We start from the raw sequence: 26,426 nt of genomic DNA on the forward strand, positions 1-26,426 counted from the left end.
CTGTACCTTGACCAGGAGGCTGTCGTTCGAACAGAACAAGGGGACACTACATGGTTTAAAATCAAGAAGGGAGTGCGTCAGGGTTTTATCCTTTCTCCACACTTATTCAATCTATATGCTGAGCAAATAATCCGAAGTTGGGGCCGACTCAATGGCAAATAACAACAACAACCCAAGCCATGGTATTTTCAATTGCCCCATATGTATGTGAAAGCTGGACAATGAAAAAGTAAGACATCAGAAGAGCTGATGTTTTTGAATTGTGGTGTTGCTGAGGAATACAAAAAGTGCCATGAACTGCCATGGAATGAAAAAATCTGTTCTGGAAGAAGTGCAGCTAGAATACCCCTTGGAAGCAAGAATATCATCTCACCAATTTTAGTCATGTTGTCAGAATGGACCATTCTCTGGAGAAGAATAGCTGGCTTGGTAAAGCAGAGGGTCAGCAAAAAAGGGGAAGACCCTCAATGGGGTGATTTTACACAGTGGCTGCAACTATGGACTCAAGTCTAGCAAGGATTGGGAGGATGAACCAGAATCAGGCAGTGTTTCATTCTGTTGTACATAGGGTCACTCAAAGTTGGCACCCACTCAATGGCACCTAACAACAATGAAATCATAGGAGCTCTGGTGCCACAGTGGTTAAACCATCCTGCCGCTAACCAACAGGTTGGCAGTTTTAACCCACCAGCCACTATTCAGGAGAAAGAAGAAGCAGTCTGCTTATATAATGATTTACAGCCTTGGAAACTGTATGGGGCAGTTCTACTCTGCCCTATAGGTTTTCTATGAATCAGAATAAATTCAGTTGCAGTGGGTTTGCAATGGAAACACTGTATAAAGGACTCTTTCAAAATTATATAAGCCAGTAAACAAATCAGGTGCTGTCAAGTCTATTGTGACTCATGTTAAGCCCATACGTATCAGAGTAGAACTGTACTCCATAGGGTTTTCAATGGCTATGATCTTTCAGAAGTAAATCACCAGGTCGTTCTTCTGAAGCATTTTTGGGTAGGTTCAAACAAGTATACTTTTTGGTAGAGGCAAAACGCTTAACCATTTGTGCCACTCAGGGACTGCTGGAAACTATATACCAATTATTAAACTCTTCGACTTCAGTGTTACATGTCTTGTAATCCAGTCATCACATCAGGTGGAAGACTTACCTCAGGCTTGATGTCCCCACCACCCCTGTACTCCAACCTTCATCCAGTCACACCTCTTCATTGAAGCCTTTGGTTATATAAGTATTGCACCGTAGATATATGGACATATAATCTAAAATAAAATAATGTTTTAAGCATGTTGTTGTTGTTATGTGCTGTCGAGTTGGATAGCGACCTCTCCTTGGGTTTCTGAGGCGTTATCTCTACAGAAGTAGATTGCCCAACCTTCCTTCTAAGGAGTGGGTGATGTGTTTGAACCTCCAGAATTCTGGTTAGCAATCAAGTGCCTTAGGCACTCCGCTACCAGAGCTCTTTGTTTTAAGCATATGTTGTTGTTGTTGTTGTTGTTGTTGTTTGCCATCGAGTCGGCCCCGACTCATAGCGACCCCTCCTTGGGTTTCCGAGTCAGTATCACTGCGGAAGTAGATTGCCCCATCTTCCTTCCATATATACTTAAAAATACTTGTTAACGGGGTCACAAAAAGAAATGCTGTTTGGATATTATTTCCTTGACATAACACATTTGGCCACTAGATGTCGCCCCTTTTAAGCATAAAGATCGCTTCGCTATGTTTTCAACTTCAATAGCAGTTATGGTACACTCTATTTGATGTTCTTAATTTAAATCAGCTACAATATTGAATATTTTAAAAGGGAAGGGTTGCCTTTATCCTTTCTACAATCTTAAAAAAAGATAAATGTATTGGTGGCAGAAGGCTTAGTAAACAGAAACAGTTGACTAGCTGATTGTGGAACAATTGAAATAGAAGCAGTCTCCAAGTTACAAACAGTTTTCATTCCTAAGTGTGTCTTTATGTCAGATTTTCATGTAAGTTGAAATAAGTGCATTCAATTATTATTTAGCTTTACTTTAATATAAGAAAAGGCTCAAAGATTTTTCAATGATTTAAAAGCTGTACATGCAGCAAGGGAAGGGGATTGTGGTGAAGAATTTGCTGTGAGCAGGGGTTCTTTGAATTGTTTCAAAGTAAGGGCAAATTTACATAACATTAAAGGGCAAGTAGGAGTTACCCATAAATTGGATAGTCGTAACTTGGGAACTGCCTGTACAATAATTATATGTCAAAATAGAATCAGTATACATACTTTTAGGAGCTCTGGTTGCACAGCGCCTAAGGCACTTAACTGCTAACCAGAAGGCTGGCGGTTCAAACCCACTAGCCACTCCTCACAAGGAAGGTTGGGCAATCTACTTCTGTAGTGATACTGCCTCAGAAACTCAAAGACGGTTGCTATGAGTCAGATCCGACACCATGGCACATAACAACAACAACAATATACATACTTTTGAACTTTTTAAGTTTAGCTTGTATTATACTTCTCTATTATAAATAGGATTTACAAGGAACCCCCCCCATGTATAAAATATTTTTATTTGTTGAACATCATTGTTATTGATGTTATTAGGTGTTATTAGGTGCTGTTGTATATAGGGTCTCCCATTCATAGTGACCCTGTGTACAACAGAACAAAACACTGCCTGGTCCCGTACCATCCTCAGAATTCTTGCTATGTTTGAGCCCATCATTACAGCCTCTGTGTCAATTCATCCCATTGAGGGTCTTCCCCTTTTTCTCTAACCAAGCATGATATACTTCTTCAGGGACTGGTCCATTCTGAAAAAATGATCAAAGTAGGTGGGACAAAGTCTGGGCATTCTTGCTTCCAAGGAACACTATGGGTGCACTTCTTCCAGGACAAATTCATTCTTTCTTCTGGCAGTCCATGGCATTTTCAGTATTCCTCACCAACACCACAATTCAAAGACATCACCTTTCTTTGGTCTTTGTTGGTCATTGTCCATCTCTCACATACATATGAGGTGAATGAAAATACCATGGCTTGGGTCTGGTGCACCTTAGTCTTCATAGTGAAATCTTTGGTCCTTAACACTTTAAAGAGGTCTTTTGCAGCTAATTTGCCCAATGCAATATGTCATCTGACTCTTGACTGCTGCTTCTATGGGCACTGATTTTGGATCCAAGTAAAATAAAATCCTGACAACTTTAATCTTTTCTCCATCTATTGTCCTGTTAGGATTTTTGTTTCCTTTATGGTGAAGGATAATAATTCATGCTGAAGACTGTAGACTTTGGTTTTCATCAGTAAGTGCTTCAAGTCATCTTCACCTTCAGCAACGTTGTGTCATCTGTGTCACCGGTCGTCAGTGAGTCTTCCTCCAACCCTGATGCAGTGTTCTTCCTCATATAGTCCAGCTTCTTGGATTATTTCTTTAGCATAGAGATTGAATAAGTATGATGAATTGATGTAACCCTGACACACACATTTCCTGATTTTAAACCATACACTGTCTCTTTGTTGTGTTTGAATGACAGCCTCTTTATTGATATACAGTTTCTTCATGAGCACAATTAAGTGTTTTGGAATACCCATTCTTTGTCTTGCCATCCATAATTTGTTATGATCTGCACAGTCAAATACCTTTGTATAGTTAGTAAAACACAGGTAAACATTTTTCCGGTATTCTTTCCTTTCAGCCAAGATCCATCTGACAGCAGCAATGACATGTCGCATTCTAGTCTAAGCTGATCCAGCTTGGATTTCTAGAAGTTCCTTGTCAATATACTGCTTCAACCATTTTTTAGTTATCTTCAGTAAAATTTTACTTGTGTGTGATATTAATGATATTGGTTGATAATTTCCATATTCTGTTGTATCACCTTTTTTGAAATGGACAGAAATATGGATCTCTTCCATTTGGTTGGCCAGGTAGCTATCTCTCCAATTTCTTGTCATAAATGAATAAGTGCCCCCAGCACAGCATCTGTTTGTTGAAACATCTCAATGGGTATTTGTCAATTCCTGGAGCCTTATTTTTTGCCACTTTCTTCAGTGCAGCTTTGCCTCCATCCTTCAATAATGTTGTCTGTTGATCATAAGCTACCTCCTAGTTGGACATAGACCAATTATTTTTCATACAATCACTCTATGTATTTCTTTCATTTTCTTTTGATGCTTCCTGCATTGTTCATATTTTACCCACTGAATCCTTTTATGTTGTTGTTGTTGTTATGTGCTGTCGAGTTAGACCCAACTCATAGTGACCCCTCCTTGGGTTTTCAAGGCGGTATCACTATGGAAGTATATTGCCCCGTCTTTCTTCCAAGTAGTGGCTGATGGGTTTGAACTGCCAGCCTTCTGGTTAGCAGTCAAGTGCCTTAGGCACTATGCTACCAGAGCTCCCTTTTATATTGCAACTCAAGGCTTGGATTTTGAACTTCAATTCCTCAGCTTGAGAAATGTTGAGCTTGTTTTTTTTTTTTTTTTTGCTTTTCTAACTCTAGGTGTAATGATTAAGGCATTTGGCTGCTAACCAAAAGGTCAGTGATTTGAACCTACCAGATGATCCACAGAAGAAAGAAGAGACAGTCTACAACCTGGTTCTGTAAAGATATACAGCATTGGAAACCCACTGGGGGTCCCTATGAGTAGTAATTGACTTGATGGGAATGAGTTTTCTTTTTTCTTTGTTTTTTTTTTAGTATTAGCCTGTCTTCCTTGTTGTTGTTGTTGTTATGTGCCGTCGAGTCGGCCCCAACTCATAGCGACCCCTCCTTGGGTTTGCGAGGCAGTATCACTATGGAAGTAGGATTGCCCAACCTTCCTTCCGAGGAGTGGCTGGTGGGTTTGAACCGCCAGCCGTCTGGTTAGCAGGCAAGTGACTTAGCCACTATGCTACCAGAGCTCCTTGTAGGGGTATAGATAATATCTTATCACTGATAGCATTGTACTTCAGGATAGAGCTTCAAAATTTATTTTTGATGATGAATGGAATGCCATTTCTCTTTAATTTGTCATTCCCAGCATAGTAGACCATATGAATGTCTGATTCAAAATGATTAATACCTACTTCTTTTAGCTCACTAATGCTTAGGATATTAATCTTTATGCATTCCATTCCATTTTTGGCAACTTCTAATTTTCCTACATTCATACTTCATGAATTCTACATTCAGATTATTAACGGATATAATTGTAGCTGTTTCTTCCCATTTTGAGTCATGACCCATCAGCAAATGAAGGTCCCAGAAACTTTACTCCAACCATGTCATTGAGTCACATATCCTCTGAGGAGGCAGCTCTTCCCCTTTCATATTTTGAGTGCCTTCCAAACTGAGGGGCTCATATTCTGAGTTTTATTTTGGTTTATATCAGACATTTCACACCTATTCATATCATTTTCTAGTAATACATAAGACAGTATTTAACTGCTATTTGTAAAGTTTTCAGTGGCCAATATTTTCAGTACTGGTTGATCCCATTCTCCTTCCCAGTCTCTCTTAGCTTGGAAGCTCCACCTTCATGGGTGACTATTCTGGTATATGAAATACCAGTGGCATAACCTTCAGTCTCACAGCCACATGAAAGCTACCACAGCATAACACACAGACAGACAAGTGGTAGATTGCATCTCTGTGCAATTCATCTTTTTCTGGCAGTGTGGTTTTTCTGTCTTTTCTATCTCGTTATTGCTCTTTCGACCACTCTTCCTGCAGATTGTGCTTGATTTGAAGATGTATAAAGGGATAAAAGAGTTGTTTCTGTTGTTTGTTGCTAGGTGCCATTGAGTAGGCTCTGACTTATAGCTCCTCTATGGACAGCAGAAGGAAACACTGCCTGGTCCTGCACCATCCTCACAATCTTTGCTATTCTTGACTCACCATTGAAGCCACATGTCAATCCATCTCTCTGTGGGTCTGCCGCTTTTTTGCTGATTCTCTCCTTTACCAAGCATGCTAACTTTCTCTAGGGTGTGGTGCTTTCTGGTAACATTACCAAAGTAGGTGAAATGAAGTCTGGGCATTCTCTCTTCTAAGGGGCATTCTGGCTCTACTTCTTCCAAGACATATTTTGTTAATTCTTTTGGCAGTTGATGGCATTTTCAGTATTTTTCACCAACACCACAATTCAAGTTCATTGATTCTTCTTCAGTTTTTCTTATTCTTTGTCCACCTTTCATATGTATATGAAGCTACTGAAAATACTATGGGTTGGGTCCACTGTACCTTAGTCTTCAAAGTGGTATCTTTGCTCTTTAACACTTTAAGGAGGTCTTTTGCAGCAGATTTGCCACTTGTCTGTCAGTTTTCCATAATGTGGTGGCTTGTGTGTTACTGTGATGCTGGGAACTATGCCATCAATATTTGAAATATTAGCAGGGTCACCCATGGTGGACAGGTTTCAGTGGGACTTCCAGACGAAGAGAAATGAGGAACAAAGATGAAGCCATCCACTTCTGAAAAAATTGGTCACTGAAAACCTTATGAATAGTAGTGAATCTTGTGACAGAAAACAGCGTAGAATACAATTTTAAGTTTTAGCAAAGCATTTATTTTCCTATCAGGGACTATGAATTGATTATCTGAAAATAATTGCCCTCGGCTGGTAGGAATCTGCTGCATCCTATTCCTGGTTATAGATGAAATTCCCTAACACTAATTAAATATGTTGTTGCTGTTGTTATGTGCCCTCAAGTCAGACCCGAGTGATGGCGACCCTTCCTTGGGTTTTCGAGGCAGTATCACTACGGAAGTAGATTGCCCCATCGTCCTTTCAAGGAGTGGCTGGTGAGTTTGAACTGCCAGCCTTCTGCTTAGCAGTCAAGAGCCTTAAGTACTATGTCACCAGAGCTCAAGGCTTGGATTAAATACAAATAAATTAGAGTTCCTAATTAAATACAGTACACAAATTAAATATAGTCAACATTAGAAATTGGCAGCTCTGGAATGAGTCACTTTGACATCACATGAAAAGAAGCTTTAACAATTGGAGAAAACAAAATACAACAAAGAAACAAAGCAATAAAATTAATCATAATTCCCTGTAAAGGGATCTCTAATGAGTGAAGCTTGATTTGAGTCTTGTCAGTTGCCAAAGGTATATAGTTAAAATGTCACAATAGCTAAAGATGTATCATTTTCAAAAAGTTCATACACATATAAAGTCAACACACATAAAAGATCTTATTCAACTCATTAATTAGTGAGAGAACCAAAAAGGTTGCAAGGTCAGTTCAAGAGAGAATATGAGGAATACAAATTTATAAAGTCCATCTCTCAACCAAATAACCAAACAAGAATGTCTAATTTATCTTCTCCTGGGTGCGTAATTTAACAGTTATCTAAACAGGTTCAGAAAGTTTTCAGATACCACAAAACGAGGCACACGTGAACACTGAACACTCCACCATCCTCATGTAATCCATGAAGGGCAAATGACGGGTAAGAAATATCAAGTGCAAAGACCAAGTCTGCAAGATTAAGACTTAATTTCTAACTCCTGTGTTCTCTAGATTTTGTAAAAATTACTCTCCCCAACATACACCAATTTGCCTGAGTTGATATAATACATCAGAGTCTCTATTACAATTTAATTAAACAGTAATCAAAATCGCACTGCCATAGAGTTGATTCTGACTCATAGTGACCCAATAGAACAGAGTAGAACTGTCCTATAGGGTTTCCAAGACTTTAAATCTTTATGGGAGCAGAATGACTCCTCTGTTTCCCACAGAGTGGCTGGTGGCTTCAAATTGCTGACCTTTCTGTTAGCATCTAAGTGCTTTAACCACTGCACCATCAGAACTCCTTACAGATTAAATAAATGGAGTGTTCTCCATTTATGACCAGGATATTAAGTCATCACAGAAAAGCAAGCAATATCATGTATACAGTCTAGAAAAGAAACAAATTACACTAGTTCAAATGTTATCAGTGAAAAACATTATAAAAATTTTAATTATCCATAGTATTTTTATAGTATATGGTTTGTAATTTTCTCAGAGATTTCAGGACATGGGATGAATTCTAATGTACTGGCAATGTATTCTAGGAAGATGTCTACCTGACAAAATACCTATCTAAAGAAAATGCTCTATTTAATTTTAAAACTTTAAAATCTTGAAGAAATTTTAGTCATGATTAAATGGACTTTAGTAAATTATCTAAAATACCTAAGATGTGTGTGCACAGAACCTAAAAACATGAGGTTCTTCAACTCAAATATTAATTCAGCTTCGATGCTTGTAAAGATTATACTTCTTAGCCAGTGGCTAAGAAGATTCAGAAAATGAATCAAACATTATTATATTATCTATTAGGAGTCTAGGCAGTCTCCTCATCATATAAACTCCAATAGAACAACTATGCTAAGCTTTTTTTTCCTTCCCAGAATATTTCTGTATCTCAATACCAAATAAAAATAAAGGAAACACTTATGAGTTCCCTAGCCAAATAAAAATGTGTAAATTAGTTGGTATATTATAGTTACATTTATACTTGGTCTGAAATATGAAAAGAGTTCTATAAAATAAAAAAAGTATTGCTTTTTATGTAGTCAGTCTGTTGTTCAGTGTTCAGCTTCTTCAGTTTTCATGGATTGTAAAGTCTTTAAGGACAAATGATATTCCCTACAAGATCATCATGTAACATTTCTAGCTTTAAAGGTAGATGTAATTTTAATGATGACATGCCATATTTAAGGCTCTATTAGGCACAGCTCTGGTTGCCTTTGATTTATTCATCAATGTAAGGAATCAGAAATTTTCTAGTCTCATTTATGAAAAAATTGAAGTGGTCTCTTTGCATTAAACCGTCTTCTATACCTGATTGCAGTGACTCATTTTTAGTATTGAAGCTTCTCTTCTTATGGTTGAATTTCTCATTCAACCAATTCAACTCTTTGGGAAGCATTTATTTCTGATAAAGCACAGCACTGTTAATAGGGTAGTAAAATAATTATAATCAATTTCTACTGGATAACATCTTAAGGAACTTTTTAAATATAACAAGTTATTCATGCAAATAAATCTATTTATCACCAAAAAAGAATGTGAAATTAGTACTCACGCAGGTTTTATTGTATGAGCATGCTTTTCATGGACAAAGGCACCAGCAAGACCTCCTGCTCCTGAATTTAAATACTAAATTGAAAATAAATTAAATTATATGAGCTTACCTAAATATATGACAAAAAAATGAATAATAGAATCACTTGTCTTTTTCTTTTAAAACAAAACTAACTTTATTTTAGATTATTAGAGCTTTTGTAGTAAGATGTAATGTTTGGTCACCTTGTTAAAGGGAAAAAAAATAAAAAATAACATTATAAGGTTGAAAATAAATAGTCATTCCATTTCTGGTCAAGTAAAACAAAATGAAAAGAAATCAACATTGTAAAACAAATACAGGAGGCTTTGTAAAGACCAATTCTTTCAAGCTAATTTAATTTCACAATCTGACAAAATACTGGACCTGCTAAAGTGGAAAAACTGATTGATATGATTGCCTTGAACTCTAGCAATTCAATTTTTTTGCAACATGTTATATGTACTAATAAAGCGAATACTCATTTTAGATACATGTTTGATGGTTTTGAATTTTTTTGTCAGAGCATTAATATTCAAAGAGTAGAAAAATCATTACCATAAGAAGGTAAACATTACAAATTATCCTTTTAACTAAGAAAATCTCTACAAATGGCATTCGCCCAAAGCTCTTGCTCAGTAATTCCCTAAAACACCATGACAGAAATGATATGCAAATCCCCACACAGAAGTGAAGAAACTGTGGTTTAGGAAGATTATTCTGTTCCAACTAATTAATAGCATTGCCACTGAGGTCTCTCTGAGTTCAGTGCTCAATCGTTTACAGTTTTTGGTGATAAAAATGTTTAAATAATCATATTTTAAAAACACTTAAACTAAAATTGACATTATTGCCATGCTCCCCATGAATTATATTTTTTTCAGATGTCAATACCAACTTCACTGTAAAAATTATCTTGAAATAAGCAGAACATTCACAACATCAACAACAAAACCAAGAACCTCATCAATTTGAATGAAGTTCAAAATATGTGAGACCTTTGCTCTAGACCCCTCTAACATTTTCACAGAAGGAATACGTTTTTTCTAATGGAAAAAAAACAGAATTAATTTTTTTCATACTTCTTTATGTGACTTTTATTACTATTAGCAGGAGCTCTGGTAGCATAGTGGCTAAGACACTTGCCTGCTAACCAGACGGCTGGCGGTTCAAACCCACCAGCCACTCCTCGGAAGGAAGGTTGGGCAATCCTACTTCCATAGTGATACTGCCTTGGAAACCCAAGGAGGGGTCGCTATGAGTCGGGGCCGACTTGACGGCACATAACAACAACAACATTACTATTAGCAAAAATCAGAAAACACAGAAATGAAAGATGTATGAAAAAGTAACTCACCTATCCAATTTTTCATTTAGATTAATGCCAAGTGGAAAGAAAAAGATGCAAACATATTAATGAGTTTGTACCTTGTAGGAGCACCAGCAGGCAAAATCAACTCCCCAGTCATGTAAATGGAGTTCAATATTTCCAACTGCATGTGCTAGGTCAAAGCCAACAAAACAACCCTGGGGAAGAACACAATGATACACTTTAGATTTGCTTAATGATTAGAAATAGTTAATACAAAAACATCTTTCAACATCCTGCTGTACCATAAATAAGATGCATACTTTAATGCAATGGTTCACAGGGTATGTGGAGCTCACAAGACTCAGAGGTCAAACAATTTTCATAATTCTAATACACAGTTCTTTGCCTTTTCCATTTGTTTGACATTTGCACTGATAGTACAAAAATAGTGAGGAGTAAAACTTTTACACCTTAGCACAAATTAAGGCAGTGATACCCAACTGTATTAGCAGTCACTGTATTATACAATGGACACATATAATACAATGACTCCCGGCCATTACTTTTAATCAAAAAAAGAAAGAAAGAAAAAAGAGCATTTTTCTTAAGAGTTTCCTTGATAAGTGTGTAAAAATGATTGATTTTTAAGTGCTCTCAACACCTTAATTCTCATATTTTTAATATCCTTTGTTGTTGTTGTTGTTAGGCGTTGTCCAGTCATCTCTGACTCACAGCGACCCTATGCACAGCAGAACAAAACACTGCCCGCTCCTGTGTCAGCCTCATGATCCTTCCTATACCTGAGCCGATCATTGTAGCCACTGTGTCTATCCATCTTTTTGAGGGCCTTTTTAATTACTTTGTAGGAAATATTTATCAAGTATCTGGCTGCATTCTGAAGTAGGATGGTTGTAGCAAACAAATGCACTTGTGCAATTATCTCAGTTTCAAGCTGAGTAGCATTTATACATGGAAGAGCAACTGAAAGGCTAAACCAAACCAAATTCCCTGCCATCAAGTAGATTCTGACTCCTAGCAACCCTATGGGATTTTCAAGGCTATAAATGTTTAGAGAAGCAGACTGCCTCATCTTTTTCCCACAGAACAACTGGTGGGTTCGAACCACCAAATTTTTGGTTAGCAGCCAAATGCCTTAACCACTGCACCACTGGAGATTCTTAATTGATAGACACACAATGATAATTCAAACTTGAACATTTGACGGACATTCTTTCAAAAACTAAGTAATTCTAGTTACTTCTAAGAATACAACTTATGTTTGTTCCTAATAGTAAAATTAGAATTTCCAAGAGAAAATTATACTTTTGGAAAATTTATATCCACTTCTATGAATATGATAACTTCCCAAGACCATTCCTAGACTACAGGTGAATTTGGCAGTGATATTAGCAAATATGATATTTATATCATATACGAAATGTGTCAATATTTGGAAGATACGTGTAACTCAATGAACCAAAAATCATCAATTGCTCATAAAGCAAGTTTAAATTGAAGCTGAAAAAAATTAAAACAATTTCACAGGAATCAAAATAGGACTTTAAGTATATCCCACCTGAATTTAGAGACCATCTGAAGGAGAGATTTGATGCACTGAACACCAATGACTGAAGACCACACTAATTGCAAGATGACATCAAGGACTTCATACATGAAGATAGCAAAAGGTCATTAAAAAGACAGGAAACAAGGAAAAGACCAAAATGGATGTCAGAAGAGACTCTGAAATGTGCCCTTGAACAGAGAGTAGCTAAAGAGAATGGAAGCAATTATGAAATAAAAGAGCTAAACAAAAGATTTCAAGGGCAGTGCAAAAGGGTCAAAGAAGTGACATCTTCTAACCTCCTCTAACTACACAAGAGGAGAACAGAATCATGATTAGTAGCCCAATACCTGCTCCTATGAAGCCAGACATGCTGCCACCCTTCAGCCCTCTTACTAACCTTGACAACAACCTTTCCTCCCGTGACACCCACCACCTCTCTGCTGGGTTTGATAATTTGCTGCAGTGGCCACACAGAACTCACAGATTATGGGGTTTATTAAGTAAACTACAGGCTACAATTGAAGTTTAGGAACATGCTCAGTCTCTCTCAGCTGGCCATTTCACAGCTGGTCATCTCTCAGCCAACAGTCTCTCTCAGTCACTCTCCATAGCAAATGTCTCTCTCAGCAGTGCATGTCTCTCACATCTCTCTCTCAGCAGCATGTCTCTCTCATATCTCTCAGCAGCATATTTCTCTCAGCAGCAAGTCTTTCTCAGCCAGCAGTCAGAGAGACTCCTTCTGACTTTAGAAGGGCTCCTTTTTAGCCTGGTAGAATGGCCAAACTAACCAATCCCAACATCAGAATTCTATACACCTGAGAGAGAGCAAACTTTCCAGAAGATTGCTTCATGCTGGTTCAACAGAAATATACCAGGTGGTTAACTTTAACAATCAGCTACTCAGATGCTCAAGACAAAGTGAGGGTTACAAAGATTATGGCTAGAAAAGCCATATCAGGTAATTTACTACACCACAGGCAGCTTGAGAAGACAAAGTATTATAATGAAATGTGCAAAAACCTGGAGTTAGAAAACTAAAAGGAAAGATTATGCCCAGCATTTCTCAAGATGAAAGAACTGAAGAAAAATTAAAGCCTCAAATGGTAATACCAAAGGCTTCTGTGGGAAAAACATATATAAGAAGCATCAAAAGAAGATGGAGTGAAGAGACAGAGTCACTGTACCAAAAAGAATTGGTCAACTTTCAATCATTTTAGGAGGTAGCACATGATCAAGATCCAATGATATTGAAGGAAGAAGTCCAAGCTGCAGTGAAGGAACTGGCAAAAAACAAGGCCCCAGGAATTGATGGAAAATCCATTGGGATGTTTCAACAAACAGATTCAGCACTGGAGGCACTTACTTGGTTATGCCCCAAAATTTGGCAGACAGTTATTAAGCTAACAGACTGGAAGAGATCCATGTTTGAACCGATTCCAAAGAAAGGTGATCCAAAACAATGTGGAAATTATCCAACCATATTATTAATATCATGCATAAGTAAAATTTTCCTGAAAATAACTCAAAAATTGTTGCAGCAGTGTATTGAGAGGGAACTTCCAGAAATTCAAGGCAGATTCAGAAGAGGGCATGAAATGACAGATATTGCCAGTGTCAGATGGATTTTGGCTGAAAGCAAAGAACACCAGAAAGATGTTAACCTGTGTTTTATTGACTATGCAAAGGCATGCAGCTGGGTGGATCATAACAAATTATGGATAACATTGTGAAGAATGGGAATTCTCGAACACTTAATTGTTCTCATGAGGTACTTGTACATAGACCAAGAGGCTCTTGTTTGAACGGAACAAGGGGATACTGCATGGTTTAAAATCAGGAAGGGTGGTGTATCCTTTCATCATTCTTAGCCACTCTGTATGCTGAGCAAATAATCTGAGAATCTGGACTATGTGATGAAGAACACAGCATCAGTATTGGAGGAACACTGATTAACAACCTGAGATATGCAGATGACACAATCTTGCTTGCTGTAAGTGAAGAAGGCTTGAAGTGCTTACTGATGAAGATCAAAGACTGCAGTCTTTAGTAGGGATTATACCTCAACATAAAGAAAACAAAAGTCCTCACAGCTGTGCCAATAAGCAACATCACAATAGGTTGTGAAAAGATTGAAGTTGTCAAAGATTTTAATTCACTTGGATCCACAATCAAGACCTATGGAAACAGTAGTCAAGAAAATGGGTGACATACTGTGCTGGGCAAATCTGCTGCAAAATAACTCTTTACAGTGTGAAAGAGCAAAGATGAAGACTAAGACTTTGAAGACTAAGTGCACATGACCCAAGCCATGGTATTTTCAATCACCTCATATGCATGTGAAAGCTGGACAAGGAATAAGGAAGACAGAAGAAAAACTGATGTCTTTGAATTGTGGTGTTAGGGAAGAACCCTGAAAATACTGCAGACTGCTGGAAGAATGAACAAATCTGTTTCAGAAGAACTCCAGTCAGAATGTTCCTTAGAAGCAAAAATGGCTAGCCTTTGTCTGACTTACTTTAGTCTTGATGTCAGAAGGGACCAACCAACCAACCAAATAAAAACCAAAAACAAACTGACTGCCATTGAGTCAATTCCATTGACTCATAGCAGCCCCTATTGTGATTCCAAGGCAGTAAATCTTTACAGAAGTAGATTGCCTCATCTTCCTTCCTTGGAGCAGCTGGTGGGTTTGAACCATCAACTTTCTGGTTAGCAATCAAATCCAAATGACTTATCCACTATGCCACCCGGGAGCTCTGGTAGCGTAGTGCTTAAGACACTTGACTGCTAACCAGAAAGATGGTGGTTCAAACCCACCAGCCACTCCTTGGAAGGAATGTTGGGCAATCTCCGTAGTGATACCGCCTCGGAAACCCAAGGAGGGGTCACTATGAGTATAGTCCGAGTCGACGGCACATGACAACAACAACAACACTAAGCCACCCAGAGCTCCTTCTGCACCACACAGGGACCTAGTTATTACTTCAGTCCCTCTTAGTTCCTATGTTGTCAGAATAAGATTATCTCTCCATGTTCAGTGCAATTCTGTGTTTAAAGATGCAGATTTTTGAGTCAGTAATGTTCTTTTATGTGAGCCCAGTGTTATATCTGGTACTCATTTTTTTTTTTTTTTAAAGGGTTTCTGACCAATGCCAAAATACCAGTGATAGAGAAAAAAAAATCATTTTGGTAGATATGTTTGAAATTATTTTTGACTTTACACAGTCTTCTCCACACATACTGACTTTAGACTCTAACAGACTCTTAAGATTTAACTCTGTTCTGTCATCCTGAGTTATTGTTACGTGGATTCAAGTGTTTTGTATTCTGTCTAGTAAAATTCACACTGTTTCACTGTAGAAACCAAGCTTCTGTTTCTACTAAATTCCCAGAAGAATGACCTGGAACAGGATAATATGAAACATATTATCCAAGTTACATCCAAGTAGTAGCTTTCAAATTTAATGACTTAACATCAAAATCACTTAAGTTAATGCATTTAGAAATGTTAAAATTGTACTTAGATATAACAGTGATTCATTCCACATTAAGACAAATTTGTACATGAAAATTAATTAGAAAGAGGAAAAACTCATCTTAAATGAGGGTGATAGCTCATTTTGAAAAACAGTCACCTCTGGATTCTTCTATTGTCAGTTTACTAAAAGCATGTATAACAATTACATCCCCCAAACTTTAGATTTCCTATAAATTTGAAGGAACACATCTATTATCCGAAGTTAAGTTTTCCTATAATAAATGTAGCAGGACTAGTTTTAGAAATATTACAACACCTTGTAAGATAAATTTGGTACGGTTAGATAAATAAATCAACACTGTGATGACAGGCATTTTTCCTAGAGCAATGGGATGCGAATTGTGACCTATTTTTATAAATAAAGTTTTATTGGAAAAAAAAGGCTCCTTTGTCTCTAGTTGCTATCACGTGGCAGTAACAAAATTGAGTAGTTACAACAGAATCTTTATGGCACTCAAAACCTACAATATTTACTATCTGGCCTGTTACACAGCAAAATAATATGTAAAAGTGTCAATTAATTCTTTACTAATTATAAATGTGACTACATTTTACAAAAGAAGTGTTCTTATCAGTAATATATAAATGAGTTTTTTTCTGTGTGTGCAGTGTGGATTTGTGCTTTTTTCCTAGCAAAAAAAATGAACAATGAATGTCATAAGACTAAGACAGATGGTAATATAAATTTGGGGGGTTATAGGAAAGAAATACAATTAGTTCTTACAAAAATGTAGAGGTTATAAACTGAATTGCAGAATAATGTTTATGTTTCATAGATACACATACACATTTGTTTACTTTGTAAGATACACTCTTCATATTGAAATCTCAGTAGGAGTAAACAGGTATTCTGAATTTGAAACTCTCTTTTCTCTCACCAACATCTCTAATTAAAACAATGACTTTTATGAAGCAGTTTTTACATCTCATCTTTTTATGATATGTTTTTATAACTCAACTTCACTTACAAAACTCTATACATAGAAGAAGCAGCACTTTCATTTTATTATTAATTATTTGTAAAGAATGGCACATTGAAGAAACCACAAAACTCCACATACTATATATATCCTGTTATTAGTTATTTTGAGTGGTCAGATCTATGGCACCACATCAAAAATTGCTTGTGGTTTCTACAATATGTTTTAGTGCATGTAAAATTCTTTTCCCATGGATAACAGAAAACATAAATTATTAGTGACTGTTTTGAGAGAAGGACCACAAGATAGGAACTTGAATGGAGAGTTCCATAAAATTATTTTACATAAGTACCACTAGATGGCAGCATTTTAAAAATAAAGAAAATAAGTCCCCATAACCTCTACAACCATCCAGTTAAACAATTTTCATTATTTTACCTCTAAGAGTAACTAACATGATATTAATAGGTGAAAACATAAATTCAAAACTTGATTGCCTGCTTTATCCAATTTGTAAGAAACAAAATATTTGCAACAGATTTTTAATCAAAATTGTTGTTGTTATGTGCCGTGGAGTTGGACCTGACTCATAGCGACCCCTCCTTGGGTTTCCGAGGCAGTATCACTACGGAAGTAGTTTGCCCCATCTCCCTCCGAGGAGTGGCTGGAGGGTTTGAACCGCCAGCCTGCTGCTTAGCAGTCAAGTGCCTTGGGAAAAATTACTCATAGGAAATAACATTCATAGTAACACAACCACACAACAGCACAGCAGTGTTCAGTCACCACCTCATTTTCTTTAGTCAAATCCCCAAAATATTGCAGTAGTCTTCTAACTACTCGGAACTCCTCTAGTGAATTCCCTATGCTATCACTAGAGTGAATTTTCTAAATCACATGTCTGATTATAAGACTCACTGATGCCCTTTGCAGATCCCCCATTAACTTTGGAACAAAACCCATACTCCTTGCCACAGCTCTTAAAGACCTTTATGAGCTAGTCTCTTCCAGAGCTCCTGTCTCAGGTACCCCATGTCTACACAGCTCCGTTTACATAAGTACTTCCCTTTCACTGGGATATTCTTTCTCACCCATTTGCTTGACTCATTCAGATTTGGATTACAAAATGACTTGCATAAGAAGATTCTTTTGCCCAACTGTAATGGTTAATCTGGAAGGTCTGGTGGCGTGGTGCCCAAGGCGTCTGACTACTAACCAGAAGGCTCGCGGTTCAAACCCACCAGCCACTCCTTGGAGGGAAGATTGGGCAATCTCCTTCAGTAGTGATACTACCTCAGAAACCCAAGGAAGAGTCGCTATGAGACAGATCCGACTCAAGGGCAGTGAGTTTGGTTTTATTTATTTATTTTTTTTGAATGATTAATCTCATATATTGCAGCTCAATGGGTTTATCTTTATATATGGTCTTTCTGGCTGTGGTCTTATAATTCCCACAAAATGGCTGGCTGAAACTATGCAAATAAGGTGCCTGTGACTCTCCAAGGGGATCCTCCCACAGTTTGAGGGAGGATCTCACCACCATCAAGAAAAGCCCAGAGTGCAGCAAATCCTTTAGACTCAGGGTCCCTGCACTGAGAACTTCTTAACAACAGCAGAAAGAAAGCTGTAACACTGAAGAGCTGTAACACGGAGCCAGCAGTGGCACAGGACCAGCAGACGACTATAGTAGGTTGGCTGAGCCACAGAGTGAGAGAACTGTGTGCGTTCCAGCAGGAGGCTTCCTGGTGGAGTGGGGGTGCCTCCAGGCACTGACTGATGAGCTAAAGAGCTGTAACATTTGCCAGAGCAGGGGAGAGACCTGACTTAAGCAGAACTTGGTGGCTGAGAAGAAGCGTTCCCATATCCTGAGTTGTTCCTGTTATTTCCAAGTTGATCCTGATCCTGAATCATAACCTGTTACTTCCCTATTGGAAAAATGGGGAATTATTCAAGTACCTCATGGAAGCAAGTGTTTACACACCTTTAGTATTTTATTATTTTAACAAGCCACCCAGGGTACCAATGCATACCAGTTCAGTTCAGCCTTGTGTTCTACCACAAAAGTATTATCTTTTATAATCCTGAATTGTAACTTATAACTTCCCTGATGAATTAGACCATGTGACTCAATGATTAAGCACTCTTCTGCTAGATGGAAAGATGAGCAGTTCAAACTCATCATCTGCTCCATGACAGAAAGATGTGCAGTATGTTTTCATAAAGATCATAGCCTTTGAAACCCTACGGGACTAAACAGCAATAGCAATGGGTAGGTACTTCCCTAATGGTCCCCATACTTGTGAGTATGGTCGGTGAGTTCTGTGTGGTCAATGCAACAAATTATCCAACCCAGAAGAGAAGTAGAGGATGCTATGTGTGGGGCAGCTGGTGTTACAACTGGTGAAAAGGTAGAGTCAGGTATGTCTGACCTCCACCTCACAGGAATCAGTTTTAGGCTAATCATGATTATCCTCAAATCTTGTGAAGTTGAGGACCTCTGACACTAAAATGTGTGAACTTGGCTAGGCTACAGTGTTCAGTTGTTTGGTCAAACACTAGTCAAGATATTGCTTTGAAGGTATTTTATCGATATAATTAATATTTACTATTAGTTGACCCAAGGTCAAGCAGATTACCCTCAACAAAGCAGTCTGCATTAATTAGTTGAAGGCTTTAAGAGCAAAAAACTGGGTGTGTGAGATAAGAGAAATTTTACTTCAAAACAACATAGATTCAAACCCAGAGTTTCCAGGCTGTCACTTGACCTACAGATTTTTGACTTGCCAACCCCCACAATCACGTGAGCCAATTTCTTCCTCTTTCTCCTTAGATATAGTTAGAGAGATAACTCCTATTTGTTCTCTTTTTGTGGAGAATACACCTAATACACCAACCCTGTCCTTTTTCTTATGCTATATATCTCTCTTGTAACAATTATCTGATATTATTGTCTTCTGTTCTCACCCAATATGGACTCCTCACATAATTGCTGAGTAAATAAGTAAATGAAAGAACAAATAATTAAACCCATACAATTGTCAATAAATGTTTCCTAAGCTGACTTTAAATTGTGTAAGAATATTATTTAAGATTCTTTGTTTCTGTTAATAATTTATGGTATGTGCTATTTATTTAGACTTAGCATCTTTTGAAATCAAATATTCAGACAAATAACAGCAGTTTAAAATGTTCAAAATCCATCTAAATAAAACAAGGAGTCTCAGGTGTTTTTGTCCTTACTTTCATCACTAGCATGATAACAAGAATTTTGCTATCCAATGGAGTAATATGAAACACATGCCTGTGTTGGAATTTCCAGGCAAAGAGCTAGTTCACTGCCTTTCAATAGTCATTCATTATCTGTCTATTTATTAAAATGAAGCATGCATTGGTATAGCTTATTTTTTTTCCTAGTAGCATTAACATCCTGATAATTTTATTGATTCATTTTATAACATACTGGCTTTGGACTGATCATTATTTTTTCTTTATCAAAATAATCCTATGAATTACAAAGATCATCAACAAGTAGCAGATTTGGTGTGAAAGAATAGCAATTATACGAGATAAAATTTTGTGGTAGTACAGAGGGCTGATATTGAACTGGTACGTATTGGTACTTGCTGGAATGTTGTTAAAATAATACAATACTTAAAGTATGTAAACAACTACTTCCATTGTTCCAGCCCTCATGGTCCCTGGGAAATGTGTACAGAGGGTGTCTGCCAGCTAGCCTATGGCCTTTCATGCAGTCCAGCCTCTGCTAGTTCCCTGGTCAGTGCTGGCCCCAACTCCTATAGATAAGATTATGCCCTTGGAAGTGGCATTAGCATCATGGAGGATGAATTTCAAATGTCTCTTTGTTCATTCAGGGCTAGAGATGAATACTAGCCTGCATTCCCATGGAGTGACCTTCTTGTGATTGTTTATAAGACTTTTTTATGTCAGACCAATTAATTCTTTAAATTATTCTGAATATCAATCCTGTCTTGATAAAAAAGTAATAGGAGACAATCCAAGAACTAGAATGTTACAAATTTTATAGCAATCATCTGGGCAATATTACCTTAAAAAGAAAAAGTGTAATAGGAAACTTGAGGCTAGTGAGCAAAAAAAAAGAAAAATATATAAGGGTATGCATCCATTGGTCAACTCTACATAGGTGGTAGATGGATTAACAATAATAGATTGACTAGTTAACTCTCATCTTGAGATTTCCCAAAACTCAAAAAAATTCACTGCCATCTAGTTGATTCTGATTCACAGAACCTCACTGGGTTTTCAAGGCAGTAATCTTTATGAAAGTAGATTACCCCACTGTTGAAGCCGCTAGTGGGTTTGAACTGCCAGCCTTCTGATTAGCAGTCAAATATCTTAGGCACTACACTAACAGAGATCCATAAGATTTCCCAAAGAGTTTCAGTTTTACAAAGTGGCAAAATAGTATTAGGGGACAATAGGAATGGAAAGGAGGTGGATGAGAGTTGATAAGGTGTGTTTGTTGCCATGGTCTTGGAACATTTGACTTTCAAAAAGTCTTTCAAGTGCTATGATTCAAAAGCATATATAGATGCAAAGATAAACATGAATTTAAAAAATTAAAAATTAAGTTTTTAGGAGGAGTTCCAGTAACATGGTGGAATAAGCAGACAAACTACACACACTCTCTTCAATAAAGAAAAGAGGAATTAACACAGACACAGAAGATAATCCTGGAGCCCTGAGCTTTGAAAGGAAGGATATGGAAGTGGACTAAACTCCAACTAGTAGAAGAACCTGCATGAAAACAGCAAAAAGGAGACATACAGAGCTGCAGACTGTCAACGATCCTGATGGCACAGTTTGGATATTGCCAAGTGGTGTTAGGACCTAAGAATTAACCTAAAAATCATCCTACTAGCCAGAGCCAGCAGAGAGGACTGCACCGGTGGCTGGTGAATAAAAAGGGAAATAGCGAAGAAGGAAACAAACTGACCTGTGAAATTTGGCTGTCTGGAGGATGCAGCCATTTGGAATGTTTACAAATTATTTGACCATTTTGGATATTTAAAGTGACAGTGCTCTCTCATATTCTAGGGACCCAAGAATAGGCTCTACTTTCTGGGGACAGCAAGGAGACACCAGACAATGAGGACTAGAAAGGTACTATATTCCCCTTGTTACTCTTATACCCTACACCCTCTTGGTGAATGGAGATGTGGCCATCCCTTGCTCCCACCCATCCTCTGGGATTGTAGGAATTTCATCCCAGTCTGTGTGCTCTAACGGAGCCTGGATGCCCTGCCCACCTCACTTGGATTTTTTTTTCTTCAGTTTGTTTGTTTTTGTCTGTTTCTGTTTTAAAATTATTTTATTTATTTATTTTTAACTATTATTCTTTCTTCTCCCCTTCCTAGGTTCTACTTTTCAGATTTTTCTCCTTTCCCTTTCCTGGCTCACCATTTTTTCTTTCTTGTGCTGCTCCCCATTCCTTGTTTTTCTTTTTGCATTTTTCCCCATTTTTTTTCTTCATTATTCTCCTACTGTACCTCCTTTCTCTTATTCACTCCTCCAGAGATATTTCCAGTTTTCCCCCCCTTTTTCTATTAATATTTTTTTGCTTTTTAACATATTTCTTTAAATATATTCTCTCATGCATTGTCTTTCTTTTTCTATTTCTTTTTTTTCTTTTTTCTCTTTTTTGGTGATTGTTCCTTTGTGTTTATGCAGTGTATGTTTTTGTGCTCTTGCTTTTACTTTTTTGATTATTGTTTTTGTATAACTGACTGGGAGACAGCAACCATGCAATTATGATCCAAACAAATCCACATCTTCTACAGCTCCACTGATTGATTGAGAGAGCCACTACTTCCTTCTGCATCAACTGGCCAATGATTTCGAACCACCAATAACAGCCTGACTCATCTTTAACTGCTCTTCACAGTTAACAGGCATCTATGCAGCCACTCTCATTCTCTATCACATCCACCAGAAGATAAGTGGTGAGTGCATAAGTGCTGCCACCTAGTAAATGGAGGAGCAATATATCCTGCTTATGCAGATACATTAAAAAAAGAAAAAGAAAACTTCAGGCAAATCACTCCAACATACAATCACCAATTAAATATGAATACTACACAAACTCACAATGTCTCAGAGGCAACAGACCTTCACAGTCTACACAAAGAAGCAGATCAGGCAGTAGAAACAACATGATAAATAATTCAAAAGAATTATATTTAAGGACCTTCAATGGATTGAGAGACAGATCAAGGAAAACACTGACAAAGTTAAGGAAAACACAGGAAAAACCCTAGAACAATTTTGGAAGACAGTATAAGAATAAAAGGACAAAATATATGAAAATTAGAAATGATACAAAATTACACATAGAAACCCAGAAGATTAATACTAAACTTTCAGAAATAGATAACACATTGAAAGGGCAAAGGAGTAGAATCAAATCTATGGGAGACAGAATTAATGAGATTGAAGACAAATACCTGAATACTTTTCTGGAAAGGGACCAATCAGAAAAAAGATCAAAACAAAATGAAGAATGCTTAAGATTCATGTTGGATAACATCAAAAAGAATAACCTATGTGTAATCAGAATTCTAGAACAGGAAGAGAAAAAAGAAAACCACTGGGCAAATTGTCCAAGATTTGTTGGAAGAGAACTTCCCTAATATGATGAAAGATGAGAATATATCCATTTAGGAAGTCCAGTGAATCCCAAACAGGATAGACCCCAGAAGAAAATAGCCAAAACATATCATCATCAAACTCACCAAAATCAAAGACAAAGAAAGAATCCTTAAAGCAGCATAGGAAAAATGAAAAGTTACTTACAAAATACAACCAATAAGAATAAGCTCTGATTTCACAGTAGAACTCATGCAGGAGAAAAGGCAATGGGATGGTATATATAAAACCCTAAAAGAGGAGAATTCTCAACCACAAATTATATACCCAGCAAAACTGTCCCTCAGATATGATGGTGAAATTAGGAGATTTCCAGATAAGCAGAAATTAAGGGAATTTGTTAAAACCAGGCCAGGCTTAGAAGTGATACTAAAGGGAGTCCTTTGAACAGAGAATCAATAATAGCAAAAAACAACTGACCATTAATACAAATGATGACATAACCCAGAAAGCAATACACTTATGGAAGTATCCAAAGGAAAATAAGCTTACAAGATTTTAAACAGGGAACCTGAGACATCAATTGGCAAATAAGGACAACTACTAAGCAAAAAGAGACAAAAATTAGTGTCGTTACAGAACTTCTAATTGGTGAGGCAGTCAAGAGAGTTGCCAGATAGAATGGACTGTTCTAAACTTGGATAAAATTATAAATCACAAGGTAACCTAAAAGAAAAATAAATGATAAATCTTTGCATCACAATAAAAAAGAAGAAAAGCACAAATATTTAGCAAATATTAAACCAACAGGGAGCTCTGGTAGCATAGTGGCTAAGACACTTGCCTGCTAACCAGACGGCTGGCGGTTTAAACCCACAAGCCACTCCTCGGAAGGAAGGTTGGGCAATCCTACTTCCGTAGTGATACTGCCTCGGAAACCCAAGGAGGGGTTGCTATGAGTCGGGTTTGACTCGACGGCACATAACAACATAACAACAAACCAACAAGAAATAAATGAAGGAAATAATAACATGATTCATAAACAAAATGAGCTCAGCACAGAAAATTATATGGCACAAAGAATTTAGGAACACCACAAAAGAACACACAACAAAATGAAAGCAAAAAATTCATACTTTTGATAATTATATCACAATAGATGTTTTATTTCAGTTGGAACTGAAATAAAAAGGATAATATCAGGATACTATGAAGAACTGTGTTGTTGTGTTGTTGTTAAGTGCCATCGAGTCGTTTCCGACTCATAGCGACCCCACACACAGCAGAAGGAAACACTGCCCGATCCCGCACCAGCCCCACAATCCCTGCTATACTTGAGCCCATCATTGCAGCCACCATGTCAATCCATCTCGTTGAAGGCCTCCCCCTCTTTCGTTGACCCTCCACCCTACCAAGCATGACATCTTTCTCCAGGGAATGGTCTCTTCTTACAACATGACCAAAATAGGTGAGACGAAGTCTGGCCATTCTTGCTTCCAAGGAGCATTCTGAAGAACTGTCCTCCAACAAATTTGAATTATACTGAATGTCAATGGATTAAGTGCACCACTCAAGATACGGAGAGTTGCAGACTGAATAAGAAAACATAACCCATCAATATGCTGTCTACAAGAGACACACCTTAGAGACAAAGACAAAAATAGACTAAAAAAATCAAAGTTGACTAAAAATCAAAGGTTGGAAAACATATATCAAGCAAATGGCAACCATAAAAGACCAGAAGTGGCAATATTAATTTCTGATCAAATTGACTTTAAGACAAAAACCACATGAGAGACAAGGAATGACATTACATAATGATTAAAGGATCAATTGAACAATAAGATATAACCATAATAAATACCTATGGACCAATTAAAGAGCCCCAAAATACATAAATCAGACTTTAACAGAATTGAAAAGACAAACAGATGACTCCACAGTTATGTGGGAGACTTTAATACACCACTTTCAATGAAAGATAGAACAACTGAAAAGAAACTCAACAAAGATGCAGAACAACTAAACAGTACAATCAACCAACTTGACCTTATAGACAACTACAGAGCACTTCACCTAACAACAGCACAATATACATTCTTTTCAAGTGCACGTGGAACATTTTCCGTGATAGACCATATGTTAAGCCATAAAACAAGCCTTAATAAATTTAGAAACACTGAAATACTGCAAGGCATCTTCTCCTATCACAATGCTGTCAAATTAGAATTCAGTAATAGGAAGATCAATGGAAAAAGAGCAAACACATAGAAACTGATCAAAACCCTCCTTAAGAAAGACTGGGTAAGGGAAGAAATAAAAAAAATGAACTTAAAAATTTGCTTGAATCAAATGAGAATGAAAACACAACATACCAAAATTTTTGGGACACAGCAAATGAAGTGATCAGAGGCCAATTTATAGCAATAAATGCACACATCAAAAAAGGAAAGAAAGAGCCAGCAAGAGACTGACATGAGAGATGGCAGGAGCAGAGCCCAGAGAATCGGCATGAGACAGCCATAGCCTTACCAGCCCACGAAGGAGAAAGCTTGATGTCTTTGGTTAGGCAGCTTACTGGAGGAGTGGGTTGCCTTCAGGCATTAATTGGTAGAAAAGAACCACATGAAATGGAGTAGCAGGTTGGCCAGCCCATGGAGCAAAAAAAAGCTGAGTGCTTTTTGGGCAGGGTTTTTCCTGCAGAGTGGGTTCTCTTCAGTATTAATCGGCAGAAGCTGAGAGACCAAGGAAATGGAAGCAGAGCTGCCTCAGCCTTAAGGGTAGGACCATGGCCTTTGTGGGTGGAATGATCACAGGCCCCTAGGTTTCAAAGAACCAGCCCTTCAACAATTTGGTTCTGGTGTGTGGGGCTGCTCGTTCATGTGAGCCAGTGGGATGGAGCCATAGCTGCTGCCCAAGAGTGAGGGGGCAGGGCTTCCATGCCCAAGAGGGAGAGGAACAGGGGCAGGGGGGTGAGGTTGTCATTCAGGAACTAGGGGACTAGAGCCACCCAGTAGAGGAGACCTGTACAGATACCACCCATTGAAGATCTGTACAGGTGCCAAGTTGACAATGGGTGGAATCGTGATGGTTATGTTTGTATGTCAACTTGGCTAGGCCTGATTGAGTGGCTGGGCAGGTGGATTTAGTATTCCCCACGATGAAACTGGTAATCAACTCTATGGTGGAATCTACTGGGAGCATCTGAGTAGCTGCCTTTGGGTATGTGGTCTGCTTCCTGTATATAAGCAGAAGCTTTGAGAATGGTCTCTAGCCTTTGGCACGCTTGGACCCTGCATGTAGCCGTGTCATTGCTCAGCAGCCTGCTATGCTCTTCCAACTTGGGACTTACAGTGGACTTAAGTTAATGACCTGCCATGCGGATTGGTAACATC

General features: G+C 37.7%; 1 protein-coding gene across 1 annotated transcript in view; it reads right to left on the minus strand.

Moving 5' to 3' along the window:
• KYNU (kynureninase) overlaps positions 1 to 26,426 on the minus strand; it is a 287,476-nt gene that overhangs the window by 90,260 nt on the left and 170,790 nt on the right. The window contains 4 exon segments of the mRNA XM_042783650.1: positions 1,163 to 1,191; positions 8,349 to 8,355; positions 9,056 to 9,129; positions 10,502 to 10,600. Coding sequence (XP_042639584.1) covers positions 1,163 to 1,191; positions 8,349 to 8,355; positions 9,056 to 9,129; positions 10,502 to 10,600 — 209 coding nt within the window.

Source organism: Orycteropus afer, unplaced genomic scaffold (assembly GCF_000298275.1).
Source record: "Orycteropus afer afer isolate SDZICR_OR568_19922 unplaced genomic scaffold, OryAfe1.0 scaffold00023, whole genome shotgun sequence".
Taxonomy (NCBI): domain Eukaryota; kingdom Metazoa; phylum Chordata; class Mammalia; order Tubulidentata; family Orycteropodidae; genus Orycteropus; species Orycteropus afer.